The following is a 12,716-nucleotide window of genomic DNA, read 5'->3' as shown; positions in this document are numbered from 1 at the left end:
ATCTGGATAGACTAGCTAGCTGAGAGGCGGAAATAGACGAGAGACAAAGTAGTGACGCTATCATCAGAGCCATAGGGCTGGACGAGGGCGATAAGCAGAGTTGGCGGCAGGGGTGTGATATTGTAGTTGGGAGTGGTTACAAGACGACGAAGAGCGAAAAGGCGAGTGCACCTTGTTGCCACTAAGGCTTAGAGGAAGTGAATAGTGCATGGAGAGGCTAATTCAGCGGACCTCGCTTGGCACCGGTGAGGCAAGCTTGCAACATGCAAGGTGTGGAGTCGACAATGTGTGCGAGTGTAGCGACTTGAGTAGCTAGCAATCGTGGGAATGGCCGGAGCGAAGAAATGATGTTTTCATTGACTATAGTTGCAACATTTTGACAGATCTGAACCGTAAAAGTGATTGAAATTTATGAGTAATTTTAAATCAGGTCAGATAACACTCCATAAAAAAACAGAGGTAACACACAACACATGAGTGTGAACCAAGATTTGTTTGGAAACGAAAAATGATAAAAAGTGGTGTTGACTGCCCACATTGCGTGAAACAGTCTATTTAATTTGTAACTTCAGTGTACATGCATAGACTCACCTCTTACAGCTTATAGTACATAACAAATTTATTTAAAAATACATTATATTAACATAAATTGTAATACTATACGGCACTCCATGAAAATTCTTAATCTATATATACATCTGACAAAGAAAAACACAAATTTGGGGTATGAATATTTTCAATATTATTTATAACCAGTTTGTTTATGTTTTTCCTTTTTTAGATTGAATTTGTACTTCAAAATTTGTAAAATGGTGTAGATGCCTAATATATGACGATGATCTTAAAATTCTTAGAATTGTTATAAGTATTTAATAATTATTATTTGAGAAGAAAAAAACAAAGGAGTGTGCAAATGCACTTGGTATAGAAAACAACTCCGTATATACCAACTTAATTATTCTTTACAGGCTTAGACCATGGATAAAACACCTTCGTGTTCTGGAGAGGAAAAGTTGGGTAGCTCGGCAAACTGAGCACATAATTGGTTACTTTTTTAAGTAGAATGGTTCAAATTTTAGAGTTCACATATATGTGTGTATTAACGGTCATTTATTCATTTAGTGATCTGTGATATACCTATGGTCGACAAGACATATGTGGTGACTATCAGTTTTAAGATATACAGCTAGTTTTTCAGAGGTGCTTATATGAATAGGCTATTAGAGCATCTGCGTGATATTTGGAGGGGTTATATAGGAGAGAGGAAAAAAATAGGACCAACCTTATACATTGTGAGATTTGTTCTTACCATTACTAACATAGAAACGGGCATCAAATATAGTGCCCATCTCTAAAGTAGAGAGAATATATGGGTCCACCTGTCATATGCCTTTACATCAACCTTGAACCTATTATCATTCTTAGGTCCCGTTCGTTTCTGATGAAAAGACTGGATGAAATTTTGGATACTCGTGGCACGTTTTTCAAATTGCTAAAAGGTGCGTTTCATGCCGAAATTGTTCTAAAATATAAGATTAATTTATTTTTCAAGTTGTAATAATTAAAACATAATTAATTACACGTTATTACCATCTCGTTTTGCGTGAAATACTTAATCTTCATCTTCATTTTTAGAAGATTCAAACACCACCTTGGTGGGTCAACCTTTACTACTCTTATGCATTCCATGAATTTTTAAAGGGTGCCATCCTTACCGCGGGGCCTTCCTGTGGATTAAGGGCCTATTTAGATCCCATGGCAAAAATTTTCACCCTGTCATCTCGAACGTTTAAATACATGTATAGAGTATTAAATATAGAAAAAAATAACTAATTACATAGTTTATGTGTAAGTTGCGAGACGAATTTTTTAAGCCTAATTAGTCCATGATTTGACAATGTGGTGTTACAATAAACATTTGCTATGACGGATTAATTAGGCTTAATAAATTTGTCTCGTAATTTACAGGTGGATTTTGTAATTTGTTTTGTTATTAGTCTACGTCTAATACTTTAAAGGTGTGTCCGTATATCCGATGTAACACGCTAAAACTTTTCACCCCTAGATCTAACCACAGCCTAAACATTAGCCATACTCTTAATACACATTGAGTGATGCGTGCGTGCGCGTATATGAGCGTTGCGTTTGTAGTATATTTCGGAAAAAATGAAAATGGGCAGCTCTGCGTACATGATAGTGGCGTCACCCTGTACGTGCCCCTTTTTTTTTCTGATGACTGATGAGGTCTTATTTCTTAATTACTCGTCCCATCTGACCATCTATTTTTATTGATAAATGGAACCCTTAGATTGTAATAGTACTGTAAGTGTAATATTCTATTACCGTGTGTAGCAGGCCTGTACCTTACATACCGGGCCCATTTTTTTTTACTTTTTGGAATCTCGTTACTTGCATTATCTTCACCTCTCATCAAGTTTAATTACTCTACACTGCTTGCATTGTTGCGTTTTTTAAAAAAAAATTCTATCGAACTTAGGAGATTATAGAGTAATTAATTAGACAATAAACAATATTCCCGGCCGCTTAAGTAATATCCCTCCTGGAACTAGAGCTAATTTACTTTTGTAAAGTAGGATGATGACATGATGTTGACGCGTACATAAAGAAAACAAAAAAAAATCGCAACACAAAGTATCTCAGTTTTTGCTAGATATATACGTACACAAAAGAGAAGAAATATGACTGAACGTTCGAGTTATCTGAAGCAAAATCGTTTATATAGCACGTCTCTGAATACTTTTTAGGCCATAGGCATATATAGCACATCTCTAAAATTTACAATGCACGCTACTACTGTAAAAATAAAAAAGAAGAAGAAGAAAAAGACGAAATTACACGAGGCTCTCCCAAAATGTTTGCCGAATTGATTTACACACAACCACGAAGGGGAGTAATTAGTAATTTGATCAATGAAATGTCTAGGCAGTTCTTGCCGCCGATCGATGCAATCCGCTGTTTCACCTCGCGCTAAAACGACTTCCCCTCCGTAATTAATTAAATCACATCGCCTGATCGCCCACCGCAAACGCGGCGTGGCGCCGTTTCACTGCACACGAAGCAAGGCACCTCCAAAAAAGAAAAAAAAACAGAGAGAAAAGAAAAAGACGCCCATGGTGTCGATAGGTTGACTGCTGCGACCAACCCAACCGGTGCAATGGCCGGCCGGCGAGTCGGAGCAGGTGGATTGGCTTAATTAGTCAGGCTGCACGGGCGCCGCTGGGGCGTCCATCCAGCACTGCTCGGCCCACAGGAGCGGCGCCGCGGCGTCGTCGCCGTCGTCGCCGGCGTCGTACTGATCGGCCGGCGCTGTCGTCCAGACGGGTGAGCACCAGAGCCCGTCGCTCAGGTCGAGGAGAAGGTCGGGCAGGTCGAACAGCGCGTTCTCCTCGACGCTGCTGGTGGCGGCGCACGGGCTGGCCGCGGCCGACGAGGTGGACTCCGCCGCCTCGGCGTCGGTGGCGGTGGCGGCGGCGACGGCAGAGGAGGAGGACTCGCATTGGTCGGTGGCGGCTGCAGCTGCGGCGAGGGCGGCGGCGGCCTGGATGTCGGAGGGTGAGGTGGAGGCCGGGCGCGGGAGCGTGTGGGCGAGGCTCGGGAAGTTGAGGTGCGCGGCGCGGCCCTTGATGGCGAGCGCGGCCACGTCGTGCGCGCGCGCGGCCATCTCCGCCGTCGGGAAGGTGCCGAGCCAGATGCGCGACTTCTTGCGCGGCTCGCGGATCTCCGACACCCACTTGCCCCAGCTCCGCCGCCTCACGCCGCGGTACGACGGGTGCCTGCCGGCGTCACCCCTCTTGCGCTCGCCCTCGCCGGCGCCAGCGCCACCGCAGCTGCTGCTCTCCTCCTCGCCGGCGGCGCCAGCGTCAGCGTCAGTCTCCACCGCCGCTTCCTGTCCTTGGCCGCCGCCGCAGCCGGGAGGAGGAGCAGGAGAGGTGCTCCTCTTCCGCTTGAGCTGCTTGTGCTTAGAGATCTCGCGCTTCTCTCGCGTGCCATTGGTGACGCACGAGCCGGAGTCGGAGGAGGTGGTGGTGGTGGGCGCATGGATCGCGGCAGCTTCCATGGCCGCCTCCTCTCTACGACAAGGTGGAGGAGAGAGAGAGAGAGAGAGGCACACAGAATACCGCAGGAAGGAGATGCGCTTCCTTCCAGGTATAAATAGCAGAGCGCCTTGTGAGACTGTGCTGCCACTACCAGCCAAGAATAGTTAAGCTCCTGAATATTTTTTTGAGAGAAAAATTAAGCTCCTGAATATTTTTTTAATAAATAATAAGCTCCTGAATTAAAAAATACATGTGAGAAATTCTGCAAAAACAAGTGGACGTCATGTAATGGCTGGGCTAGAAATTCTGCAAGAACAAGTGGATGTCATGTACTGGCTAACCAAAGGTTAACAGTCGCAATCTGTACAACTACTCATTCTGTACTTCAATTGTATAAGAACCTATCAGGCTATGGGCCAGTTTGGTTTCCAGGGACTTATTCTAAGTCCATGTCACATTGGATGTTTGGATACTAATTTGGAGTATTAAACATACAATAATTACAAAACACATTCCATATCCTTGGACTAATTCACGAGACGAATCTTTTGAGTCTAATTATGTCATGATTTTGACAATGTGATGCTACAGTAAGCTTTTTATAATTATAGATTAATTAGGCTTAAAAAATTCGTCTCGCTGATTAGCTCTCATTTATGAAATTAGTTTTTTATTAGTTTATGTTTAATACTCCAAATTAGCGTCCAAACATCCGATGTGACATGGGTTAAAAAGTTTTAGCCCCATCTAAACACCCCCTATGATCACCATCTTGGCAGGACCGGCCAATGTTGTTTTTAAATTTGGAAATCCGGCCTAGCGAGCTTAGAGTGGCATACGTTGCCCATACAAAAGTTACATCTCAACCACTAGCTGTTTAAATAGATGTTAATACAGTGCGAGACAGAGACTCGTTCAATGAAATCATAGGTCGACGGCTTTGTTTTAACCTTCCCTGCAGGATCCAGTACTGTTTCCTGCTGGTGCAACCGAACGATCTGCAGTGCAGACGACGGCAATGGTGGACATATCGGTTCAGATTTTCAGAAGATTCAGAAGTTAGGATCTTCTTGAACAAGTGGAGCTGGCCAGTGGCCACCAGTGGTGCATCAGTTTCAACGTCCAACCCAAGCCTCGCACTGTTGTTCCTCGCATGCTGAACAAGAGCAAGCATAAAATAAATTGGCCCAGTAGGCAGAGCAAATGCATCGCAGATCAGATCATACCACTTGGACCAGAAACGAGTTTAAGCATGCAACATTTGACTACCATACCATCATGGATTCAGGGTATTCATGACACAGGCATTGCGTGGTTGCATCCCCATACAGAACCACAGGCATAATAGTATAATACAACTGATTCGGTCCGCTGTCTGTAAGAATTATTGTCGAGGATTAGCTCATTTTGGTATATAATACGGCAGGCTGTAATAATTGTAGTGAGGCCGCAACATCATTATGACTAATAGCAAGCTCCTTAATCTTAAGACAACAAAAATGGTAGCATAACATTTCCCACAAAAGAGAAATCATAACATGCATCAGCTACTTTAGGTGGGGGTACATTAAAAAAAAGAATAGAATGAACTCAGTAGCTACCGCGGTCTTTGGATGATAAGAGACGCTAAATCGTCTAGTCCGAATGGCATCGAATTGTTCTTACTGCTGGGCACACTGTACCCTTGGTCCAGCTCCAGCATCCTCGTCGTCGTCTTCATCATATGCTTCCTGCCGCCTGTGCTGCTGCCTGCGCCTCATCTCCTCTTCTATGTTGACATCATGCATGGTGGTCTCCTCACATTGATCTAGCTCCATGTCTGACAATTGATTCCTGGGTCGTGGTGGCAAAATCTTCTCAAGCGATCGGCATTGGCCAGGAGTGAGTGCACCAGGCTCAGGAAACTCCACGTTGAATTCAACAAAAAGACGACCTTTCATGAAAGGGCGGCCATGCTGGGGCATGCCTTCATCATTGATGGCCTTGTGTTGACCTATCCAAGAAAATCATCTATCAACATGTCCAACAAGAAACTATAAAGGCAGACAGCAATGGGTAAAAGAGTCAAAAGAGGAAAGCATACCAGGTTTTATAACCTCCCCTGGATTAGATTTGATTAGGAGTTGCCGACCATCAAGATGGGTTAGAACAAACTGGAAGCCACACAGAGCCTCGGTCAGGGAGATTGTGTGCTCAGTAAAGAGGTCATCAAACTTCCTCTTAAATTTTGGGTGGTCTTTAAGTTGCAAGACAAAAACTATGTCTCCTGTCACTGTATCAGGCTGCAAAAGCATGAATTTGCAATGTTAGATGGGAGCTCCAACATATTATGAACACACACATCAAGATGCGAGTTGCCACATTTCGCACATGACGGCCTGATACTTATGTAAATAAGACTCACAGCTTCATCAGCTTCACCCTGGAATACAATCTTTTGGCCATGTTGCATTCCCTTCTCAACATGAACCTCCAAGACCTTCTTCTGCTGGACTACTTTGTTTCCCTTACAACTCGGGCATTTATCCTTGTCACTTATCATCTCACCTGGACAAATTAATCATTAGGCAAACTCAACCAGAAGATGTCTTCTAATGAAGATACAACAATGGCATACCTGATCCTCTGCATTCAGGGCAAACAGTGTTCATCTGTTGGATCATGCCAAGCCCAATTTGTCTTGTTATTGTTCTCATTCCTGCACCATGACAACCATGGCAAGTTGCTGCTGCCCCACTCTTGGATCCTTTACTGAAGGTACAAAAACGTAAGGCAACAGTGAGACCAATATAACAAAACTAGAAAAAAAAAAGAATGCATTAAACTGAGTAACAATTGAGCACTACAAGTACAAGAGTCAAAACTGCAAGTTTCATTTGTAGAGAACCATCAAATTCAGCTGAACGTTCGGGCAATAAATGGACATCTGCATGGTTGGGGCAAAATCCAACCCTGTAACCTAATTCGGAGATGCTATGCAGAGGTAGCAGTATGACTCTTACATACAGCAAGTAGCCAAGTACAGAAACAGATGTAGTAATAATACAAAAAAAGATAAACTGGTTTTGTTGTTCAGAAAAGAGAAGGCCTTAGTGTACATTTGCACAGATCGTCATCTAGGTTACTAGAGTTTCACCCCCACTTTCAGAACAACAATAGTTTTTTCACCTTGAATTTAAGAGGGGAAGTGGGTAGCAAGTGTTGTGTTACATGACAATAATTACTTGTTTGAGCCTGCTGTACTACAAAATATTACTTGTGTGTGAAGTGCGCTTATACGAGGACCAAATCCATGCATATTTCTCTTAAAACACATCCATCAAAACTCAGAAGTCAGAACCGGCAGAACAGCTTCTGACAGCAGCATAGCTGGACAAAAACAAGTCTTAACATCTACCACATATGTATATATTCAGCTCAAATCCAAGTGAGCTAGGCTCACTTCCTTCCTTGTTTAACTTGGGTGCCCATGTATTCACTATTAATTTGATATACTATGTTGCTTCTTAATATTTTTCATTTTTTTACTTTCGGAAAAAAAATCATGTTAAATGCCTATAACACAAAAAACAGATAGACAAGTTACGCAGTTACTGTTAGCCCTGTTGCAGATACAGCCACAGACTTTTTCAAGTCGTAAACTACATTGCATCTTCCCATAGATTAAACATAGCATTTGTGCAAATGAACCAATTAAGTTCGTAGTTCATTACCAGCTACACGTATTTAATCAAAAGTGCTTCACTATGTGATAAAAATAAACAAAACAGAAATAAATGTTATATAGAAATAAGATTCAGAGGGACTTTTTAACACTCAAATGATCCAGAAAATAATTTGAAGACAAACTTAAGTTTAGAGATAAAGAAAGTAAACCCCCCAAGTTATCATGGGCAGTTAATATAGTTATTAATATTATAAATTGTGCAGTCAATAGTTATTATTATTATAAATTGTATATATTCATAATTCAAGACAATAACAAATAACAATCCTTTCAGTATGAAAGAACCACTCGAGAATGTGCAAGATACTTACCCCTTGCACTTTGTGCACAGAGCATTCCGTGACAAAGACAGTTTTTTGGTAGTACCATTATACAGGTCTTCTAAAGAAACCTTCATAGTATGTACCACATCTTCGCCACGCTTTTGTCTGTGTCCTCTACCTACTTTCAACCACAAAACAGTAAATAGGTGCATATTTCATTCTAAAATATAGAAGGATAAAGGATCAAAGTAAAGCATTTTTCATAATTTTATTACCCCCAAAGCCACCACGATTCTGAAAAATTTGCTCAAATAAATCGAAGGGACTATGGAAATCACTGCTGCTGCCTCCTCCCATTCCTTCTTTGAGTGCATCCTCGCCATATTGGTCATAGATTTCCCTCTTTTCAGGATCATTAAGAACCTCGTAAGCTTGAGCCAATTCTTTAAACTGACCAAGCCATAAAAAGTAAAACGTCAACCAAACCAAACCAACAGTTCAAGAGTAGACAAATATAGAACTGTTTGTCCCCAGACCTTCTCAGGGTCTCCACCCTTATCAGGGTGGTTTTTAATGGCAGCTTTACGGTACGCTTTCTTCAGCTCATCCTGGGTTGCTGTCTTAGATACACCAAGCACCTCATAATACTTGGTATTGTTACTCTTCTTTGGCATGCGTCCGTACATGACTGATAAAAAGGGCTTCCTACAAACGTAAAACTTGGAATCAGATCAACAAATCATGAAGCAATAACTACAATGAGTAGCATTAGTACAAACTAATATCCTGCAAACAAAGAAAAAATATACCACACAATTCTTGCAATAAGAAGAACCAATCTTCTAATAGAGCTCGAATGATATACATATTGCAATACTACATAGGGGCGGACTCAGCGAGAACCATTAGGGTTCATCCCAATCGCCAAATTAACAAGTTGTTATTGCTAGTATTAACTCAGGGTAATAAACAACTACAGATCAAAACAACCCGTATCAGACGGGATCAACCGAGACCACTCTCCACGAACAAACATCACAGATCTGGATGGATCCCACCGTTTGCGGCCACAAATTAAAAAAAAAAAAGCACAGGAAACCCAACGAAAACACGAGCTACATAGCTAGGGCAAAGGCTGGCTTCCTCACCGGAAGAGGAAGAAGCGACCGCTCCTAGATCAGATCCAGACGACGGCCCGGTGGAGCGGGACGACGCCGCGCAGCCGCCGTGGAGGAGAAGAGGAGCTCTCTCCCTCGCGCTCGCGCCGAGGCGGTTCGGTGCGAGGAGGCGGAGGCGTGTGGGGAGGGGGGGTGGGGGGGGTGTGTTCGGCGGCGGCGCGGCGAGGGAGAGAGAGAGGCCTCGTCCCTGTGGGTTGCAGGGCGTCTTTATTGAACTTTTCTTTAAGTCGGTCGGCGTAGGACCACGCGGCGTACGTAGGTGGGTCGTTCGATGGGCTCTTCACCGGCATGGTACGGGGCTCCGGTCCAGTGGGCCTGATCATTTCGACCATGGCTCGAAATTATTCGGCCCATTTGTATTCCGAGTCCTCTCGTCTGGTCGCCAACAGAGACTCCGTTCACAAAGAATCTTACAGTACTACGGGCATGTTCAGTTTAATTCCGTTTTCAGCTATACGGGCACCCAATGTTTATTGCAAAACTAGTTAGTATAAGAGTGGACGCGTGTCAGGTGGTAGACTGGTAGTCATAGTTTACAATTCCGAGATGGTCTTCCGTTTTGGGCTATGGCGGAACGATGGTTTTCGCGAAATCCGGTGGAAAGCCGGTAGATTCCGAACAAATTTCATAAACCAAAATTTAAATACAAATTCCTTAAGTTTACCGATAAGCTCGCGAAAACCAATCGGCTTTGACGAAATTATCGAAATTTCAATCGGTAACTACAGTCTTTTTTCTTTTTTTTAATTCGTTATTCTTTTCTTTCCTACTGCAAATTTCAATAAATACACAGAATACTTTTTTGAAAATTTATATCCCAATAGGTTATATGAATATCATACTATTTATAATATTTTATTTGATTTTTTCCTTTTTTATCAATTCAAATTTGAATTTAGATGAAACTCATCGAAATCTCAGACGGCTTCTACTTTCAAGCCTCGTTGAAATCTTAAAATTTTGCGGAATTCGACTGGTTTTCGTCGGAATTGTGAACCCTGCTGGTAGTAGTAGGTTGGATATGCACCACAATGTATATATGTGTAGAGTGGATAATAAGGTGAGACCCATCTAAAAAAACTTCAAACATGAGTCATGCCATAATTAAAAAAAATAGATGGGACCCACCATAAAGTGTTAATACTTTATAGTAAGCTTATACCCTGATAGTAGTAGTTTACCGCCTCCACAATGTATATTACCTGGTAACATGGATGCATTCAATGCTTATTACCCACTATTTCATCACATTATGGATACCCTGCCAGATTTTAGCATTGTCAAATTCTAATAAGATAGCAAACTAGATATATCCCAAGCACTCTAGCATACCTTACTAATTGGATAAATTTCTTTAAACTTAGTGACATAACTCCACACAAGAATATTTGGCAAGAAATCAAACCAAACAACATCTACGTACCTTTATCTTATCAAATTTTGGTATTGGTACAAAACTTTGCCAAATTTCGGTTTTCCAAAAATATGACAGGGTTAGTTTTAACATAGACTAGAGGCAACCTAATTATCTCACCCAACCACGTATCATTTAATTTTCACCTTACCTTACCTTTGAAGAACACCCTCCTAGTAAAACCCTGGTCCCACCCCTCGCTTAGTGAGAGGATTGGTCCCACCCCTCGCTTTTAGAGAGCATCGGTCTTTTTCTCTCATTTTTAATCATCCTTAGGCTGCATTCGGGAGGTGGAGTTAAGCCCGTACAGAAAATAATGTTACCCATTAGCACCTGATTAATTAAGTATTAGCTAAAAAAAACTTGAAAAATTAATTAACATGATTTTTAAAAATAACTTTCGTATAGAATTTTTTGAAAAAATGCATCATTCAGTAGAAGAAAAGTGTGTGCACAAAAAACGAGACATGTGAGTTGGGATTTGGGAAAGTGAACCAAAGACTCACAGGCTGTTCAAATTGTAGACAAAATAAATCTTATCAAATTTTGGCAAGTTGGGATTTGGTAAGTTGGCAATATTACCAAAATTTTGGCAAAATTTCTTATGTATTTACCAAAGTTTAATTTAAAAAACTAAATGTAGGCATATTTTTGACAACTTTACCGAAAAATTGTATGGTTAGAAATAGCGTCAATCTGAATAGCCCCTCAGTCACATATTTGTCTCAGTCAATCGAGAGGTTGACCATAGAGCTTGGGGCCAAGCGACGAGCAGAGAAAGTAAAAACATAGGAGGAACTAGAACCAGATTAAGGCCCTGTTTAGATCCCATCCCAAAAATTTACACCCTGTTACATCAAACGGTTGAACACCTGTATGGAGTATTAAATATAGGCTAAAAATAACTAATTGCCCAGATTACGACTAATTTACGAGATGAATCTTTTAAGCCTAATTGCTCCATGATTTGACAATATTGTGCTACAATAAACATTTGCTAATGATGGATTAATTAGCCTTAATAAATTCGTCTCGCGGTTTACTGACAGATTCTGTAATTAGTTTTTTATTAGTGCCCGAACACCCCATGCGACACTCTATATAATACCCGATGTGATAAGTCAAAACTTTACACCCCTGGATCTAAAACACCCCCTAATTGTTGAGTGCAAGGTACAACATCATACACCAGCTAGCCAAGGCAGCCACACACGTAGTACTCCTCCATACGAGAAGACGAGCTCCTATTTGTCATACAGGCTATAGTAAGTCCTCTGTACCAGAAGAGACGACGATACACGAATACACGATGCATTGATGCCTGCTTGTGTCGCTGTCTAGCTGTACCGTGAAAGGGCTTTCTTGAAACGCAAACATGAGCCAAGATGGCCAAAAATCCAAAATGGCGCAGCGATATCGAAAGTTCCGATCGGTTAAGAGCCTTTTGTTTTCCTTGTTACGCTGGAGCTTTGTTTGTCAATGGCGGGCAGTGTGCTTCTTAACGGGAACAAGTCACATCGACGTATGAATGATTTGCTCATTAGTCATTATTGCCTTGGCTATGTAAACTCCTGGCGTCATGCAATGGTGAAGCTGTATTTGGGCGAGGTAGTACTTAAACAGAAGCAAAAGATATGTGTACCCATGGGGGTACAATAACTGAGACAAAACTATCACCGTTAATGCAACAGCTTGGACTTTAATGAACCAACTTAATGCCAAAAAAGACCAAATAATGGTGCTGTTTTGTACATTGAACTATCCCAAAGTGCCTCTCCGTTTCTCTCTTCGCCCTTCTCTCCAATCACTCGCCGATGATGGATTGATGATGGGTGTTCACTGTTGAAACTGGTCCAGCTGTCCAGGCCCAGGAATGGGGGAGCCTTTGAAAAGAGACGAAAAAAATAGTAGCTCGTTAAGCAGCCAACGTCGACTCGTAACAATGATGCTACGTTTGGACGCTGGCAGATGTGAACACAATCGGTGAGATGATAGTTCCATTTCAGTTCGTGCTTGTGTGGTAAAATGTGTGTGTATATTTGCGGTTTTGGCTGCCAGTAGTTGCCGTTGTTGTTG

General features: G+C 41.9%; 2 protein-coding genes across 2 annotated transcripts; both read right to left on the bottom strand.

The window, feature by feature from the left end:
• Window positions 1–2,716: 2,716 nt before the first annotated feature.
• Window positions 2,717–4,142, bottom strand: LOC4330202 (ethylene-responsive transcription factor ERF024). Its single transcript, XM_015770831.3, has one exon. It carries the CDS (start codon window positions 4,076–4,078, stop codon window positions 3,215–3,217), a length of 864 nt encoding a protein of 287 aa, XP_015626317.1. The 5' UTR covers window positions 4,079–4,142; the 3' UTR covers window positions 2,717–3,214.
• Window positions 4,143–5,516: 1,374 nt separating this feature from the next.
• Window positions 5,517–9,450, bottom strand: LOC4330201 (chaperone protein dnaJ A6-like). Its single transcript, XM_015770830.3, has 8 exons — window positions 9,197–9,450; window positions 8,585–8,753; window positions 8,324–8,498; window positions 8,097–8,226; window positions 6,676–6,809; window positions 6,463–6,605; window positions 6,142–6,340; window positions 5,517–6,051 (listed from the first exon to the last, which is right to left on the bottom strand). Exons 2-8 carry the CDS (start codon window positions 8,732–8,734, stop codon window positions 5,720–5,722), a joined length of 1,263 nt encoding a protein of 420 aa, XP_015626316.1. The 5' UTR covers window positions 8,735–8,753; window positions 9,197–9,450; the 3' UTR covers window positions 5,517–5,719.
• Window positions 9,451–12,716: the final 3,266 nt, after the last annotated feature.

Source organism: Oryza sativa, chromosome 2 (assembly GCF_034140825.1).
Source record: "Oryza sativa Japonica Group chromosome 2, ASM3414082v1".
Taxonomy (NCBI): domain Eukaryota; kingdom Viridiplantae; phylum Streptophyta; class Magnoliopsida; order Poales; family Poaceae; genus Oryza; species Oryza sativa.
The sequence above is the reverse complement of the archived record's forward strand: the minus strand, read 5'-3'. Positions and strand labels throughout refer to the sequence as shown.